Source organism: Chionomys nivalis, chromosome 16 (assembly GCF_950005125.1).
Source record: "Chionomys nivalis chromosome 16, mChiNiv1.1, whole genome shotgun sequence".
In the NCBI taxonomy this organism is placed as follows: Eukaryota; Metazoa; Chordata; class Mammalia; order Rodentia; family Cricetidae; genus Chionomys; species Chionomys nivalis.
The window spans coordinates 27,514,233-27,533,645 of NC_080101.1; the positions used below are offsets into that span (position 1 = coordinate 27,514,233).

General features: G+C 45.6%; 1 protein-coding gene across 3 annotated transcripts in view; it reads right to left on the reverse strand.

Moving 5' to 3' along the window:
* Unc13b (unc-13 homolog B) overlaps positions 1-3,338 on the reverse strand; it is a 193,328-nt gene extending 189,990 nt beyond the window's left edge. For all 3 annotated transcript variants that reach the window (XM_057790263.1, XM_057790262.1, XM_057790261.1), the window contains exon 1: positions 3,047-3,338. In XM_057790263.1, coding sequence (XP_057646246.1) covers positions 3,047-3,068 — 22 coding nt within the window. In that variant the 5' untranslated portion in view covers positions 3,069-3,338. The remainder of the gene's footprint in view (positions 1-3,046) is intronic.
* Positions 3,339-19,413: the final 16,075 nt, after the last annotated feature.

Here is a 19,413-nt window from a genome sequence, read left to right on the forward strand (position 1 = left end):
TGTGGTACACAAACACACATGCAGGCAAAACATTCATACACATATTAATATAATAAAAATTAAAAGATAAAGAAGCATATGAGAGAGAACACAGGAATCAAGATACTGAGAGCCTTTAACCTGTGGGAAATGAGGCATGATTGAAGGGTCAAAGCCAATTTGGCCAGCACTTAGAAGGTAGAGGTACTGTCTCAAATAAATTAATAAAGGCAAAGGCAAAACAATAAAAAAAAGCAAAAACACAATTTACTAATTTATATATTGCTAACTACAGTTTGAATTTAAATACATAAAAAAGTTTCTTTTTTTTCTTTCTCTCTCTTTTTTTTCTCTCTTGGAGACAGGGTTCTTCCATGTAGCTGTCCTGAAACTTGCTTTGTAAACCAGGGTGCCTCAAACTCAGAGGTCCAATTACCTCAGCCCTCCAATTAAAGGCATGAGCCACCATGCCAGTCTGAAAAGTTTTTAACCCAATTCCACTTCAAGATGAATTGAAATTGAGTTGTTAAAAAGTATCACTAGATAATATGCTCTCAGATAATAAGTATCATTCCTCCTCCCAGTGAGGGGTGCTGGGTGGGCATATGTCTATAATCCCAGCGTTTGTTTATGGAGTTGTTTTGGTTTTGTTTGCTTATTTTAGAGAGAAGGTCTCACTAAGTAGCCACAGCAGGCAGGGAATTCATTATGTAGACCAGGCTGGCCTGAAACTCAGAGACCTGCCTGTTTCTGCGTCCCAAATTCTGGAATTAAATGTGTGTGTGAAGCCGGGCGGTGGTGGCGCACTCCTTTAATCCCAGCACTCGGGAGGCAGAGGCAGGCAGATCTCTGTGAGTTCGAGACCAGCCTGGTCTACAAGAGCTAGTTCCAGGACAGGCTCCAAAGCCACAGAGAAACCCTGTCTTGAAAAACCAAAAAAATAAAATAAAATAAAATAAATGTGTGTGTGATGAGGTATAGCAAATCCCAGTACTTAGACGACTAAGGCAGGAGGATCACCACCATCACCACCAGTTCAAACCCAGCCAGGGCTACATAATGAGTTATGTAGGCTATTGTAGACTACAAAATGAAACATTATCTCAAAAAATAAAAAAAAGGCAACAAAAATACAAATTCCAGCTGACAGAATATAATGCAAGAAATGTCACTGTATAAAATTTAGTTTTTATCAGGTGTAATAGCTCACACCAACAACTGAAAAACTCTGAAGACCAAGGCCAGCCTAGGCTACTAAGTAAGACTCTGCCCTGCCCACTTCCCCTCTCAAAAAGCAGAGGAGCTAAGGGTCTAGATCCATGGTTAAGTGCATGCCTAACGTGCCAAGGGCACAAGTTCAAACCCCAGCAAACAAGCAGGAAGCAAACCAGGCACAGTAGTGCAAACCTCTAATCCAAGAAAGTGGGATGTAGGAGAGCTGACTCTAGAGTAAAGCTGGAGAAGGGGCAGAGGGGACAGAGACCGTGAGAGACTAGGTAGCTGAATGTCCAGACAATCAAACAAGAACCGCAGCAGCTTCTCTACTTATTTAAATTCAGATAGATAATATGTGGTTTTAAAATGCCCCTGCATACAGAGTCTTTCATAAGGTCTAGCTCTGTATGGTGTGGCAGCAGGGAATTAATAAACTGTCCAAGAGGCATTCCCAAACCCAACCTCTCCCAAACCCTGCTACTCGGCAGCAGGGATCTAAATGAATAAATAGATTCCCAGCTGCTGAGGGGAAAATGCCTCCCTAAAACCAAAGCAAAATTCTCATTAATGAAAAATCAACCACTAAAGAAGAAAAACGGTATCCCTCATAATCCCCGGAAATAACCAAATCCTACTTGGGGTTAGAACAGCTTTACTAGACAGTGGAAGAGAACAACCCAAAGCGGCCCCATTTGCCAGCAGCTGGGGAAAGCCCTGTAATCAGAGGGCTCACAAACAACAATGCTTCTAATCTGGACAGCCAAAAGCAACATGAACTCTTGGCTGTCCCGTAAAAAGCGACAGGAAAAGGCTCTGGGGAGGCCTTAGGGGGTAAATGTGCTCTCGCAATCAAGCCACTTTAGCACACCATTTTGTTCACAGATACGAATAGCTTCTAGATTGAATTTCTCAAGATCAAATTCAATCAGCCATCCAAACCCTACTTTTTCTGACCTGATAATCTCTCTAAAATCACGGTTCTTGCATTCATTCAAAACGTCTACGGAGTCTGGCTCTCAGAATACTACAAAAACCAGCCACGAATAGACTCCACTCACACAGATCTACGTCCAACCAGGACACTGTACCTCATACGACTGAAACTCCAAAATTTCCTGTAATCCCAGGAGGTGAGGCGGTTACATCACAACTTCCAATGCAGCCTGAGCTACACCAGGTTGGGCTACATAACAAGACTGTTACCAACAAAAATCACACACAAACACACATCCCTTCCTGGGTGCATCAAGTGCCCTCAGAGAAAGGGACAGATGCTCAACTACAATAAACCATATCTCCATGCTTTGCTCCCAAAGCAGAGAGGGCAGCATATCCTTCCTCAAAGCGTTATGCGAAAATAATCTCAGCCTAGACAAGGGAAGGAGCCAGGGAGGAGCCAGACAAGAGTAAGATGCAAATCAAGAAATAAACTAAAGGGACGCGACAGCTGTACCACTAACACGGCCAGAGCCATAAAAAAGAAGCAGCTTCCAGCCCAGTACTTTCACAGAGCAGGGGGAAGAAGGCGAGGCTGCCGGCTCCGGACAGGCTGGCGGTCCCCTAACTAAGCCACTCTCTTCAGACCCCGTCCACTGTTTACAGAACCCGGCAAGGCAGCCAACACTGTCACCGGCTGTCAGAAGAAAGAGCAGCAGTCCACTGCAGAAGGGAGGTCAAGAGAGGGGGGGAACTCGCCGAATGTTTACCCGGGACGAGGAACGCATCCCCCTCCTGGGCACCCACCACCCCGGGACGCAAGAGGAGTGAAGTTCGGGAGAGGCGGTGCCCGGACGCTCCGAGAAGCGCGTGGGGCAGGCGCGGGAGATTCGGGTCCAGCCGGCCGCGCACTCACCACGCACGCAGAGCAGCGACATGGCCGAGGCGCGGACCAACCTCCGCCACACCTCAGCGCTCGCTGCGCCGGGCCGCTCCCTCTTTTCTCTCAGCAGGTGCCGCGCCGCCTCGGGCTGTCCGCCTCGCGGGGCCGGCCGCTACTCATGGTGCCCGTCGCCGGCCGCGTTCCCCGCTCCCTCGGAGCCGCCCCGGTTCTCACGGTCGGAGTGAGCAGAGGAAAGGTCTAAGGCTCCGCCGGCCAACTGAGAACTGGGCGCGGCCCCGAGGCGCCATAGCTGCGAAGCGGGTGCGACCAGAGCTCCCCGCCGTCACTCGGGCTGGGATCCGTGAGAGGGCCTGGGCGGGGCCAAGCCTCAGGGCCACGCCCCCAGCCAATCCGCTCGCGCCCAGTCTGACGACCCCGCCCCCTCAGGAGCGCAACGACAACGAGGTCCGCTTCATTTTCCTAATCTACGAGATTGAAAGCAGCTCCGCCCACTGAAAGGGCTATTAAAGCAAGGGTGGGCGGAACTAACCCTCGCCTGTCAGCGGCGGGAATTGAAACCTTTTGCTCCTTTAGCGCGTGTGAGTTTTTCACACAAAAAACAGATTCTTTTAATTGACTTTGTAATGGATTTCCTTAATGAGGCTAGACCTTACAACCGAAGAGGTATTTGCCGTAATAATTACACAGGTTGCATTTGGACTGTGGAGGCAAAATTCCAGCTCTTCAGGCTATGGAGGCTGAGAATTTCAAGGCTAAATGGTAAATCTGAGGGCAGCCTGTGCTGCACGAAACCACGAAACCCTGTATGAGAAAGAAAGAAAGAGAGAGAGAGGAGAGAGAGAGAGAGAGAGAGAGAGAGAGAGAGAGAGAGAGAGAGAGAGAGAGAGAGAGAGAGAGAGAGGAGGAGGAGAGAGAGAGAGAGAGAGAGAGAGAGAGAGAGAGAGAGAGAGAGAGAGAGAGAGAGAGAGAGAGAGAGAGAGAGAGGCTGATTTTCTTAATGGTAAAATTACAAATCTGGGGAAGATTTGGAGCAAGCTAACTAGGCACCCTAATCAAGAGATCTCAAAGACAGTTACCCATGGTGGGAGTATTTAGCTGTTTTTCTAGAGCAAGCAAGGAACTGAAAAAGGAGTTTAAACTGGGCACGGTGGCACATACCTTTAATCCCAGCACTCAGGAGGCAGAGGTAGGTGGATCTCTGAGAGTTCGAGTTCAGCCTGGTCTACAAAGCAAGTTCTAGGACAACCAGGCTGTTACACAGAAAACCCTCTCTCAAAAACATACACAAACACACACACACACACACACAAGAGTTGAACTTTCGAATTGTGGTACTGAGAGTAGAAAGAACAGAGCTGTTATTGATTCTGGAGAATGCAGAGGTCAGCCGATGAGAGCCTGGTAATCCCTTTGCCCCTGGAAATAACAGAGCAGTAAGGAGCACACAAGAGCTAAGTAGATTCAGTCAGGGTATTCTCTATTGGCATGTAATAATCCCAGGATTTAGCAACCTAAAACAACACTGGTTATCTCAAAGTTTCTGCAGGTCGAGAATTTGGGCACAAATTAACTGGGCCCTCCAATTCAGGGCTTCTCAGAATCTTTGATGTGCCGGGTTGGCTGCAGTATCTCTGCTCTGCGCTCTCTCCCGTGATTGTTGGCAGAACTCAGTTCCTCCAGGGCTTGGGGTAACAGCCTCACCTTCTTAGGAACTAGGGGCAAGCCTCAGTACCTTGACGTGTGGGCCTGGTCAACATGGCTTTACCAAAGTATGTAAACTGAGGCCAAGCATGACATCAGATGCCTGTAATCTCAGCACTTGGGAGATTAGAGGCAGCAGGCTCAGTAAAAGTTTTTTTTATTTTTTATTTATTTTTTTATTTTTATTTTTATTTATTTTGGTGTTTTTGAGACAGGTTTTCTCCGTGTAGTTTTAGAGCCTGTCCTGGAACTCACTCTGCAAACCAGGCTGGCCTCGAACTCACAGAGATCCACCTGCCCCTGCCTCCCTAGTGCTAGAATTAAAGGTGTGCACCACCACCACCCGGCTCAGACTCAGGAATTTAAGACAATTCTTGGCTACACAGTTTGTTCAATGCAATCCTGAACTACATGGGACCCTGTCTAAAAAACAAATAGAAAAAGAGCAGGGGCAGGAGAGATGACTCAGGAGTTCAAAGCTTTTGCTGCGCTTGCAGAGGACTTACCTTTGGTTCCCAGCAGCCACATGGCAGTTCACAACTGTCTGCAACTCCAGTTACAGGGGATCAGATCACCTTTTCTTGGCCTCCACCTGCATCAGGCATGCACATGGTACACATACATACATGCAGGCAAGCATTCATACACATGAAATAAAAATAATTTTAAAAATAATAAAACGGGGCTGGAGAGATAGCTCAACAGTTAAGAGCACTAGCTGCTCTTCTAGAGGACCCAAGTTCAATTCCCAGCACCCACATAGCAGCTCACAACTGTCTATAACTTCTGTTCCAGGGGATCTGATGCCCTCATACAGACATACCTGCAGGCAAAACACCAATGTACACAAAATAAAAATATATAAAAAAACCGGGCGGTGGTGGCGCACGCCTTTAATCCCAGCACTCGGGAGGCAGAGGCAGGCGGATCTCTGTGAGTTCGAGGCCAGCCTGGTCTACAAGAGCTAGCTCCAGGACAGGAACCAAAAGCTACGGAGAAACCCTGTCTCGAAAATAAATAAATAAATATATATATATATATATATAATAAAAACTAATAATAATAAAACAAAAAATGGAAGCTGAGGCATAAACTGAGAAAGCAATAGTCTGAAAAAATAAGTCATAATCTTTGCTATTCCAGTTATAAGAGTGACGACACCTTAAATAAATTAAAGATTTATTTAATTTTAGTAAAACAATTTTTTATTGATTCTTTGGGAATTTCACATCACGCACCCCAATCCCACTCATTTCCCAGTCCCTTCATATCTACCCCTCACCCTTACAGTGTCCCCATACACAAAAAAGAAAAAAATATTGATTTAAAAAACAACAAAAAACCACTTGGCTCCTCTGTCTTTCCTGCCTCTCCATCACCTCTTGGTTCATTCTCCATCAGTAGGAGCTGTGGTGTGTCACCCAGTAAACCCCCCTGTCCAATCAGCTTCCCTTGCAAATGGTCACTGCAATGACTTGTGGGTCCAGTTCAAAGCCTCTGGCTTCTGGTACGTCATCAATACTGGACCCTCACTGAAACTCCTCTCGGGCATCCTGCTGCCCCCTCAAGTCAAGAGATCCTGTAGCTCTGATTCCATAGGATGGCTCCCTTCCAGCGCTATAGCAGGTCATAGATGGAGTAGATGTTGGAGTAGACCAGCTCCAGGCACTGGGTCTGTTATGAGCCTGGGTGGTAGCTGAGTTGGTCAGTCTGGGCCTCTGCAGGGACCAGCTCCCTCAGGCAAGGGGGAGAGACGGCACTCTTGTGTACACCATCAGGGACAGCTCTCCTGTGAACATGCTGAGGGGCCGGGGTCATGGGGCGAGCTCTCCTGCGTGTGTCAGGGCCTTGCTCCCCCACTGCAGCAGCCAGAGAGAGAGGCAAGGCTAGACCTCCCATGATCAGCAAAGGGCAGGGCCAGCTCAGCATGGCCCTCAGATTTCAACACATGTAGTTTGCATGGCCACAAGCCATGAACACCAATACTGACCCCAGTTGCAACAGGACTATGGACCCAACATGGCCCTTGGCAGCAGCTTGAGCCAGACACCATTGTGATCCCGGAGAGAAGCAAAGCTACTCAGATCTGCATGGCCCCAATGGCGGCAAAGCCCTCTGACATCATCATGGCTACAGGTGGCAACCCAGGACCTGGGCATCTATGTGGTCTTTGGTGGCAACACAGGCCATGGACATCAACACAGACCCCAGCCATGGTAAGATCAGAGGCCCAGACATAGACCGAACCAAATGTCACCATGGCCCTGGGTGACAGTACAGGCCACTCAGATCAGCATAGCAAGGTGGCAGCCTGGCTCTCTGCTGTAGGACAATGGTCTTGTACCCTGTAAAGATTTGCCACTTGTACTGGTTTAATAAAATGCTGATAGGCCAGTAGCCAGGCAGAAAGTATAGGTGGGGTGACCAGAACAGGAGAATTCTGGGAAAAGGAAAGGCTCAGTCTGCAGTTGTCACCTAGATGCAAAGGAAGCAATATGAGAATGCATCACTGATAAAAAGTACCAAACCATGTGGCTAACACAGACAAGAATTATGGGTTAACTTAAGATGTAAGAGTTAATAAGAAGCCTGAGCTAATAGGCTAATCAGTTTATAATTAATGTAGACCTCTGTGTGTTTCTTTGGGACTGAACAGCTGCATGACCGGGCAGGACAGAAATCTCGGTCAACAGGTCTCAGACACGAACATGGCAGCAGGTGGAGGCCCAGACCCTGGGGGATCTGCAGGACCTTCGGTGGTAATAGGAGCCACGGACATCCATGCAGACCCTGGCTGCTCTAGGGCCACCAATCCAGACATAGCCCTTGGCGTCAGCCTTGGCTAGACGTCACCATGACCCCAGGTGGCAGCACAGACCACCCACTCAGCCTCTTCCCCACTGCCTCCTTGTTCAGTCCTGCCTCTCCACAGCACATGACCCGCTCAGCTTCTCTTTCCCATCTCTCCACCATACAGTTGCTCATTGTAAAAGTGCCCGCCCATTGTAAAAGTCTTCCAGCTGCCCAGGCCGAGCAGAACTCAGCAAGTCGATTTATTTCATTTTTAATTATGTGTGTGTGCAAGTGCCCTCGGAGGCCAAAGGAATCAACATCTCTCAAGCTGGAGTTACAGACAACTGTGTGTCACCCAACTTGGATGCAGAGAGCCAAACTTGGTCATCCATTTCCCCAGCGGTGGCGCACGCCTTTGATCCCAGCACTCGGGAGAACAGGCAGGCGGATCTTTGTGAGTTCAAGGCAGCCTGGTCTACAAGAGCTATTTCCAGGACAGGCTCCAAAGCTACAGAAAAAACCCTGTCTCGAAAAACCAAAAAATAAAAAATAAATAGAAATGGGTTAAACTAAGATGTAAGCGTTAGCCAATAAGAAGTTAGAGCTAATGGGCCAAGCGGGTTTTTATTAATATAGTTTCTGCGTGATTATTTCAGGGCTAAGCTAGCCAGGTGGCCAGGACAAACAAGCCGGCCCGCTCTCTACAACACACTACTGTCTCCCTCTGACCTCCACTTACACACACACATACATACATTCACACACACACACACACACACTAACAATAAAATGTTCCCAGGTGGTGATGGCACACACCTTCAATCCTAGCACTTGGGAGGAAGAAGCAGGTGGAGCTTCATGAGTTCAAGACCAGCCTGGTCTACAGAGTATGTTACAGGACAGCCAGGGCTACACATAGAAACCTTGTCTCAAAAAAGCAAAAACAAATGAACAAACAAGCTAAAGAAAAAGAATTGCACGAATGCATGAATGCTGTCAGGAGACCAAGTCATTGAAGGGACAATTTAGATATCTGCTGGGCATGATGAATAGTATATGCCTGTGATCCCAACATTCAGGAGATATCTGCCAGGCATGATGAATAGTATATGCCTGTGATCCCAACATTCAGGACACAAAAGCAAGAGAATCAAAGTGTGAGCCCAGCCCCTGAACTGTATATTAAGAGGAATGGGAGCCAAAAAGGGAAGAAAGGGGAAGGGAGGAAGGGAGGGAGGGAGGGAGGGAGGGAGGGAGGGAGGGACTGAAAGTGCATGCACTGCACTGGCTTAAGATGATTTATTATTGCAAATGCATCTCACTTGGCCACGAATGAGAACTAGTCCATAGTGCCACATTGGGATTAAGGACCTACAGGAATCATTTGGGTTATGAACAAGCTAAGGCTCTCAGAGGTGGCCTTGGTGATCAGATAATGATGAACAGTAACTTCCAGTTCAACAACTTGCACGAGCATCTCAAGTCTTCAGCATCTATGTGCTGCTCCTGAAGTCTCCATGGGTACACAAGCTAGCTTACTTGGGCTTTTGCTGCATCTTTCTTCTTTTCTTTTCTTTTCTTTTCTTTTCTTTTCTTTTCTTTTCTTTCCTTTCCTTTCCCTTCCCTTCCCTTCTCTTCCCCTCCCTTCCTTCCTTCCTTCCTTCCTTCCTTCCTTCCTTCCTTCCTTCCTTCCTTCTTTCCTTCTTTCCTGGTTGATTGGTTGGTTGCTTGGTGTTTTTGAGACAGGGTTTTTCTGTGTAGCGCTGGCTGGCCTGGAACTGGCTCTGTAGACCAGGCTGGCCTTGAAGCATCTTTCTTCTTCTATTCTTTCTTCAGACATTTCTGTAGGGAAGATGGCTCTAGGGCAGTGGTTCTCAACCTTCCTAAAGCTGCAACCCTTTAATGCAAAGTTCCTCATGTTGTGGTGACCGCCAACCATAAAATTATTTTGTTGCTACTTTATAGCTGTAATTTTGCTGTTATGGATTGTAATATAAATACCTAATATGCAGGATATCTGATATGCAACCTCCAAAAGGGTCAAAACTCATAGGTTGAGAACTGATGCTCTAAGGCCAAGTTCTAAACCTTTTGACTATAAGGAAGCCTCTCCTTAAGTGTCAGTCAACTCACTGGAGGACGTCAAACTCCCTTGTGATGCTCTTACCAGAGGAAGGCACTTAGAGTCCCTCATACTCTGCCTGGACCTGCCCAGGCCTCATTATGTTGTCAAGCAGCTGGCTGGGGATCAAAAAAAAAAGTGTAAGTGAGGTTCTTACAGTACTGGGTTTGGCAGCTGCTGTGTCCTTTGGCGTTTATCAGAGAGCAGTAGCACAGTGGCAATAAACGGTAGGGAACAGCAGTAGGTGGCACGTACTAGTATTACAGCTCCTTGTACAGGCCTGAAGTACCAGGACCCTTAGGTGATGGAGGAGGGTCATATGTCTATTGGTTAATAAAGAAACTGCCTTGGCCCTTTTGATAGGACAGCAGCTTAGATAGGCGGAGTAGACAGAACAGAATGCTGGGAGAAAGAAGCCGAGTCAGGCAGTCGCCATGATTCTCCGACCCCAGATGGATGTAGGCTAGAATCCTTCTTGGTAAGACACCATCTCGTGGTGCTACACAGATTATTAGAAATGGGTTAATCGATATGTAAGAGCTAGCCAATAAGAGGTATAACTAATGGGCCAGACAGTGTTTAAAAGAATACAGTTTCCGTGTAATTATTTCGGGGCATAAGCTAGCCAGGCGGCTGGGAGCTGGGCGGAACTCAGCCCGCCGCTCCTCACAACCAAATCTTACTACTCTTTTTTTAAAATGTTTATTTATTATGTATACAATATTCTGTCTACATGTATGCCTGCAGGCCAGAAGAGAGCACCAGACCTCATTACAGATGATTGTGAGCCACCATGTGGTTGCTGTGAGTTGAAATCAGGACCTTTGGAAGAGCAGGCAATGCTCTTAATCACTGAGCCATCTCTCCAGCCCTTACTACTCTTTTTGTAGGCCTGGGGTATAAAAGACCTTTAGCAAAATTGTTACAGCACGTATGTAGACCTGGGGTGTCAGAATTCCTCAGCTCATGCTATCATAGCACCCAGGTCTAGGGCACTGGGGAGTTGCTGGTGCCTACAGCTGTTCTCATTATAGCTCCCAAGTCTAGGGCCCTGAGATTTATCTACTCAATTTTTCGAGATAGGGTTTCTCTGTGTAACAGCCCTAACTGTCCTGAAACTAGCTTTGCAGACCAGGCTGGCCTTGAACTCACAGAGATCCGCCTGCCTCTGCCTCCTCCCGAGTGCTGAGATTGAGGTGTGTGCCACCCTGCCCGGCTGATTTGTCTACTCTTGACAGCACTCAGTGGCACTGGTTCCCAAGCTTGGGTGTCTGAGACCCTGTCTCTGGAAGTTACCGTGCTGTCTGCCACGGTCATTGCTGATGCACTGATGATGAGCACTTCAGGGGCCCTTCCTTCAGCACTGCCGCTGCTCCCGTGGTTCTGCCTCTGCCACTGGGAAGGCTGCACAGTTCCTCGGCCCTGGGGCCACTCTCATGACAGCTCGACTTCTGTGGATATCAGCACTGGCTGTTCTGCTGTCATCTCTGCAGGTGCCGCTCTGCTGCAACAGCTTCCGTGTGTGTGTGTGCGTGTGTGTGCGTGTGTGTGTGCGTGTGTGTGCGCGTCACCACCATGGTCAGCTTCATTTAGCAGCTTCTTTCTTCACGTTACTTGCTCAGCCTGCTCCTGAAAATATCAGAAAGGGTTTTCTGTTACAATGTCAAGGAGGAAGAACAGGAATGTGATGGGGGGGCTTACTTTCTTATCTAGCCAGCAAATAAAAACCAAAGCAAGGGTTAGTGAGATGGCTCGGCCTTTAAACGTGGCTTGCTGACAAACCTGATGACCCTAGAACTCACGAGTGAGTAGCAAAACCAACTACCACAAATTGCCCTCGATCATAGACACACAAAATTAACCAAGTAATTAACTAAATGTAATTTTTTTAATTTTTTTTTTTTTTTGGTTTTTGAGACAGGGTTTCTATGTAGTTTTGGAGCCTATCCTGGAATTATCTCTTGTAGACCAGGCTGGCCTTAAACTCACAGAGATCCACCTGCCTCTGCCTCCTGAGTGCTGGGATTAAAGGTATGTGCCACCATTACCCAGCCCAGCTAACAATAATTTAAATTTAAGGATTAATTAAATGTAATTTTGGGGGGGGGGGTTCGAAACAAAGTTTCTCTGTAACCCTGTAACCCTGGCTGTCATGGAGCTCATCCTGTAGACCAGGCTATCCTCAAACTCAGAGATCTGCCTGCCTCTGCCTTCCAAGAGCTGGGATCAAAAGCATGTGCCACCACTCCCAGCTACATTTTAAAAAACAAAAAGAAAAACTCACAAAACAAGGCCGCATGATGATGCACGCCTTTAATCCCAGTACTTGGGAGGCAAAGGTAGATGGATCTCTCTGAGACTGAGGCTGGCCTGGTCTACGCAGTGAGTTCTAGGGCAGCCAAGGCAGCCATACAGAGAGACCTCTTCTCAAACAAAACAAAACAAAAACACAAATATTTGGGCTAATCATGCCAAACAAAACCTTTGTGCCAAATTGTTTACACTACTGGCATTGTTCCTTTTCACTAGTTACTAGAGTCCATCTGCTAGGACGTGTGCATACGTAGACACACACATACACCTTTTGCCTGAGTGGAAAATGTTGTATGGTCCCTAAGACTTGTGGTAGCAAAAAGTCTGATACAAACTATTTGAAACGGTCATGTCTGAGGCTACACCACAGGAGCCAGAGTAAGCAGCCACATGTCCTCTGCAGCGTCTTCTGGGTGTCTGTGGAGTGTACGAAATGGTAGGGAAAGAGACAAGAGAATCACCGGGTCTTGCAGGCCATCCAGGCAAACTGTAAAATGTGAGTTTCTGGTTCAGTAAGAGACGCCACCTCAAGGGAATGAGAAAGGAATGACAGAACAGGACACCTGACCTATTAGTTTTGTTTCCTGTCGGTGTGATCAATTGCAGTGACGAAAGCCACAGAGGGAGGAAGGTTTATTTTAGGTCACAGTTCCAAGTAACGTCCATCATAGCAGGAAAGTCACAGTGGCAGAGCTGAGAGAGCTGGTAACGTCCACAACCCAGGACAGAAATCAGAGGGATGTATGTATGGGAGTACTCTTCCCGTTTTCTCCAAGACCAAGGAACAGCGTCACCTACATTCAAGGTGGCTCTTCTTATGTGAAACTCCGAAATAAGTGAGACGGGCCAGTGGGTAGCAGGGCTTGCTGCCAATCCTGATGGCCTGAGTTCAAACCTGGGACTCACAAAGGAGGAAAAGTCAAGTTCGGCATCTTCCTGCAAATAATAGAATCTACCTCTAGATGGAGCTGTGCTCCTATCTCCTCCCTGCTGCAGTGGAGCGGGACAGAGTCTTGGCTACGAAGGCCGGTTCACCTTAACACAATATGCTTTCCTTCCCAGCATTCCCTTCTCTAGTGCAGTCCCTAAGAGCCACCAAGAGGTTCTTCTGGCTCTGCCCACCTTTCTGAGGCCTGACCATTTCTTTTTCTCCTCTTCTGTCTTTTTAGCTTACATACTGGCCGGATCCTAAATATGCTTTTAAACTCCGTAACTAGTGCTTTGTGTTTCCTTTCTTTTTCTTAAGCCCTCCTCCAGGTGGGGCTGCCTGCCACCTGGGTCACCTCCACGCTTATCTTCTCCACCCTCCTCTGCCCCGGATGCTGCAACCTTTGCAGTTTGCCTACCCTGGGATTTTCTTTTAAAACTCTAATAAATTGTACGTGAGCTTCCGTTTAAATTCATTTTGCATTATTTTATTAATGAAACAAAGACCCTGTTTTTTCTGATATCATATGATGGCTCTGCTAGTATTCCCCCAAGATTTCAGTAAAACTTCTTTCCTACATTTTATTTATTTATTTATTTGTTTGTTTGTTTGTTTGTTTGTTTTGAGGCAGGGTTTCTCTGCTCTGCTGTCCTGGAACTCACTTAGTAGACCAGGCTGGCCTCAAACTCAAAGAGATATGCCTGTCTCTACTTCCTGAGTGCTTGGATTAAAGGTGTGCACCACCACTGGCCGACCTTTCCTGCATTTTAATTGACAGAAAAAACAAATATGTTCCTGTACCCCTAGACAGCATCATTGTTCTCTGACCTCCACACAAACACTGGGATTATAGGCAGGCACCACTATGCCTGGCTATACTCTAATTTATCCTCGTTTTTTTTTTTTTAAAAAGTATATATATATCATATATATATGGTATGTATATGGTGTGTGTATATATATGGTATATATGTGGTATATATATGGTGTGTATATAAAAATATATATATGGTATAGTGTATGGCTGTTTTCCATGAAAATATGTCTATCAACCATTTGCATGCAGCGTACACAGAAGCCAGAAGGCACTGGGTCACTTGGAACTGGAGTTAACAGTTTCAAGTTGCCATGTAAGGTTACAATAGAACCAAGGTCCTTTGAAAGAGCAGCCAGTGCTCTTGACTTCTGAGCTATCTCTCCATCCCCCTCTGTCCTTTTCATAGGACGTTGCTTATAAAGCCTCCTCCTCTCTTGTTCATAGAAGCTGGTTTATTGAAAAGGAAACACAGATGCTGCTGGAAGAGGTTAAGGTGCAGCCCAGCTTCAAGAAGATGGAGAGGGGCTGAAAGGTCGTACCGCTCCTTCAGAAAATCAAGGTTGGTCTGCAGCACACGTGGGGTGGCTGACAACTCTCTGTAGCTCCAGCTCCAGGGATCTGACACTCTTTTCTGGACTGAGTCCTCAAGCACCTGGGCTCACATGCACATACTTATACACAGACCTACATATATACACATAACGTAAAATGAAATAATTTTTGTTTGTTTGTTTTGTTTTTCAACGTAGGGTTTCTCTGCATACAGTTTTGGAGCCTGTCCTGGAACTTGCTCTGTAGACCAGGCTGGCCTCGAACTCACAGTGATCCTCCTGTATCTGACTCCTGAGTGCTGAGATCAAAGGTGGTGTGCCACCACCACCCGGTGAAAATAGATATTTTTTTAAGGAGGACGAAATGACTCTGAAGAGAAAGACCCATTCAGCCAGCTTTCCCACCTACTGTTTTATTGGGGGTTTTTTTTGTTTTTTTTTTAATATTTATTTATTTATTATGTATACAATATTCTGTTTGTATGACTGAAGGCCAGAAGAGGGCACCAGACCTCTGTACAGATGGTTGTGAGCCACCATGTGGTTGCTGTTTTATTGTTTGTGTCCCATAATAGCCACTTGCACTTCCCAAGCCCTTGGAGATAGAAATTTGCACTGGAAATATCTCCTCCACTTTCCTCAGGACCAGCTTTAATTTTTAATTGGTCCCGTTTTCCTCCCACTCGTTTGTTTATTGCTGATGTTTTGAAACAGAGTCTTGCTATGTATCTCTGGCTGATCAAGTACTATGTACTCTAGACTTACCTTGAATTTATGGTAATCCTCCTGCTTCAACTTCCCAGGTACAGAGATTACCGGTGTGTGTTAACATACCCTGCTCCTTCCCCCAGTCTCTGACTTCTAGGTTTTCAGCAGAACAGAGCAGACCTGATTTCAGTAACAATTTGATATCACTATAGTTGAGAACTTAAGTTCGTTGAAGACACTGTTAAAGAGATTGGGGTTCTAGCTCAGCGGTAGAGTATATGGCTGGAATGGGCAAGGCCCTGGGTTCTATCCACATCCAGAAGAAGAGGATGACAGAGGGAAAAAAAGAGAGTAAGACCTAATTAAATCTCAGTTCTAACCTAGCACTTCAGTGGCTGAGGTAGGAAGATCTCAATCAAAGCCAACCTGTACTACACAGTCATTTTTTTCTTTTCTTTTTATTTATTTTATTATTATTATTATTAATTATTATTGTATTTTAAGACAGGGTTTCTCTGTGTAGCCATGGCTGTCCTGGCTCTGTAGACCAGGCTGGCCTGGTCAAACTCACAGAGATCCACCTGCTTCTGTCTCCACCAGGCCCAGCTCACAATGAACTGTTATCTCCAAAAAGAGACAAGCCAGAGAGAGGGAAAAAGATATTTGCAATAGTTTCCTTTGTCAAATATATATTGAAAAGTTTCCTATACGGGGTTGCAGAGTTGGCTCATCAGCTAAGAGCACTGGTTGTTCTTCTAGATGACCTGAGTTTGGTTCCCAGAACTCACAAGACAACTCACTAATGTCTGTAACTTCAGTTCCAGGGAATTGACTGAAATAAAATTAAAGCCTCAGTGAGGTACTACTACTTGAATTAAAAAGATTGGCATCGGGGATGGAGAGATGGCTCAGAGGTTAAGAGCACTGGCTACTTTTCCAGAGGACCTGAATTCAATTCCCAGCAACCACATGGTTGCTCAAAATCATCTGTAATGATCTGCCGCCCTCTTCTGGCCTGCAGGCATACATGCAAGCACAACACTGTATACATAATAAATAAATACATAAGCAAGCCTTTTAAAAAAAGATTGGCATCAAGCACTGGCAAGGGGGAAAAGGTGGCAAAAAATGTAAAGAAAGTACAGCTCTCGTATATTGCTTTAGGAATTGAAACTGCTACAAATTCTTCAAAAAAATATGTTGGCAGGGGCTCAGGTTGGATTCCAGCACCCAAATGGCAGCTCACAACTATCTGTAATTCCAGCTCCTGGGAATTCAATACCCTCTTCTGGCCTCCTTGAGCACCAGACACACACATGATACACAGACATACATTCAGGCAAAACACCCAGACACATAAAATGCCAATACTACTACTATTAGTAAAAAAAAAAATTTTTTTTTGAGACAGGGTCTCACTATATAGTCCTGGCTGGCTAGGAACTCACTATGTAGACCAGGCCAACGTTGAACTCATAGAAATCTCCCTGCCTCTGCCTCCCAAGTGCTGGGATTAAAGGCGTGTACCACCACTGTCCGGCGAGAAATCCTGTCTTGAAAAACCAAAAGAAAGAAAGAAAGAAAGAGAGAGAGACAGAAAATGTAATATTTTAAAGAATAGTCAACAACTTTATGCCTAAACATCACACATTCATCATTTCATAGTTATTTCATTCAGAAATCTGAAAATGGTCTTTTTAAAAAAGATTTATTTATTATGAATACAGTGTTCTGCCCATATGTCTGCCTGCAGGCCAAAAGAGGGCACCAGACCTCATTACAAAGCCACTATATGGTTGCTGGGAATTGAACTCAGGACCTCTGGAAGAGCAGTCAGTGCTCTTAACTGCTGAGCTGTCTCTCCAACCCCAAGTTGGTTGTCTTTTTTTTTTTTTTTTTTTTGAGACAGGGTTTCTGTGTAGCTTTGGGAACTTCTGTAGACCAGGCTGGCCTCAAACTCACAGATATCCTCCAGATATCCTCCCAGCCTTCCAAGTGCTGGGATTAAAGGCCATCACTACCCAGAAAAAGGGTCTTATAGGAAAAAATTAATGTATTGGCAGAGCCATCGTGCATGCCTGGCATTTATATGGGTGCTTGGGATCTAAACTCTGGCCCTCATATTTACACAGCAAACACTTAACCCACTGAGCCACTCCCCAGATGCTATTTCCCCTTTAGGACAGGGCCTTATATAACCCAGGTTTGTATCACCTAATCTAAGCAGCAGAAGCTAGTCCTGACTCTTATCCTCTTGCCTCTGCCTCTACCCAGCATTGGGATTACAGGTTTCTAACACACATTCAGATCCAACTGACTAAAGAAGAATCGTAGGATCCAGATGTGGTAGGCACATATGTAATCCCTGCTCTTGGGAGTCTGAGTCAGAACAAAAATTGAGATTCTGTTAAAGATCATCAATAATCAAGTCAACCTGAAAAACTGTCACAGCCAAACAGAAGCCTAAGGTTACTTCATATGATGGTGCAATCCTGGAAGGAATCCTAACACGGCAAAATAAAAAAAACTAAGAAAAGCTGTATAAAACATCAATGTTAATCGATGATACTGTACCAATATTGTTTCTTTAATCGTAATAAATGACCCATACTGTATGGTCTTTATAATAAACGGAGTTTGAATAGTCAGTGGTGGATTGCTTGTCTGGGGTACAGTGCCCTAAGTTTAACTCCCAGTACAGAAATAATAATAGTAATGGAACTGGGTTTGAGGTATGTATGGAAACTATCCCACCTTCACGAGACTTCTGTAAATCTAAAAACAACGCTGTTCTGGGACTGGTGAGCTGGCTCTGCAATCAGAGATTGCAATTTCATTTCCCGGCCACACAAACACAAATAATCACACAAAACTATATTAATTACAACACTGTTTAGTCAATGGCTCAGGCATATTCCTATCTAGCTCTTACACCTTAAATTAACCCATTTCTATTATTTTATATTTTACCACAAGACTCATGGTCTACCAGTAAGGTTCTAATGTCTTCGGCAGCTACATGGCATCTCCTTAACTCTGCCTTCTTTCCTCCTTTATCTCTGCTTAGATTTCTCGTTTTGCTATATCCTGCCCTGCCATAGGCCAAAGTAGCTTCTTTATTAACCAATGGTAGTAAACCATATTCACAGCATACAGAGGGGAATCCCACATCATGACTCAGTGGATAAAGGCCCTTTGCTGTCAAGTCTGACAATCTGAGTTTGGTCCCTAGACCCTACATGATGGTACAAGAGGACAGACTCCAGAAAATTTATCCTATGACATTCACACATGCCATGTGGTATGAGCATGCATGCAGGCTTGTACTCACGTGCATGTGCACACATACATGCACACATACAACTCTGTTGGCACAATCCTTTAAAAAAAAAAACAAAAAAACAAAGTCTCTTAATGTAGCCCTGGCTATCCCACTATGTAGACCAGGCTGGCCTCAAACTCACAGTGATCGGCCTGTCTCTCCCTCCCAAACGCTGGGATTAAAGATTTATTTTAGCAGGCAGTGGTAGCACACACCTTTAATCCGAGCACTTGGGAGACGGAGGAAAGCACAGCTCTGTAAGTTCAGCCTGGTCTACAGCTTGAGTTCCAGGATAGTCAGGGCTACACAGAAAAATCCTGTCTCGGAAAATAAAAAAAAATTTAAAAAAATTAAATATTTTAATTATGCAGATGTACCTGCAGGTGCTGGCAAAAGCCAATAACCAGTGTCAGAGTTGGAGTTACAGACAGTTCTGAGCTCAAGTCACTACAAACTTCAGACTGCGTAAGTGAATTTCTTAAAGGTGGAGATTTTTTTTCTTTTGTTTGTAGCTGTGTAGCACACCTTCGGCACTGAATTGACCGGTTTGCTTTACTCACTGCCCTCCCCCGCCCCCCCATCCTACTTCACAAGCGACTGAGACCAAAGGATCGCCGCACATTCAAAGCCAGCTTGGGCTACACTGTGATTTCTAAGCCAGTACCACTGGAGTAAGATAGACCCCATCTCAAAGCACAAACAATACAAATGAATAAGCACACACACACATTAACTAAAGTCACAGAGCCTAAAGAATCAGAGCCTCCAAGAACTTCTTTCTCTGTTTATCAGAACCCACCCTGTCAAAGCCCCAGGAAGGCCCCCAACTGGCTCTGCGGCTAGCCTCACTGAGTTCTACAAGTGTCCTGTGCTGCCACCTACCGGTATCTGGGCTACATCTCTCTGCGCTCCTGGATCTGCTTTCTGGCTTTCAGATGGTTCACTCAGCACCTTTGCAAGGCAAAATACTTTTCTTCATCAGTTTCAGGCTCCCATAGCTCCATTTCAGTACTTTACATTTCAAGTAACAGCACCATGTATGTTCATTTGTGTTTTTCTACTTTGAGGGAGGTCTCTATTTATTACTGAGAGTCTTCTTTTGCTAGAGAAATCTACTGCAAAAA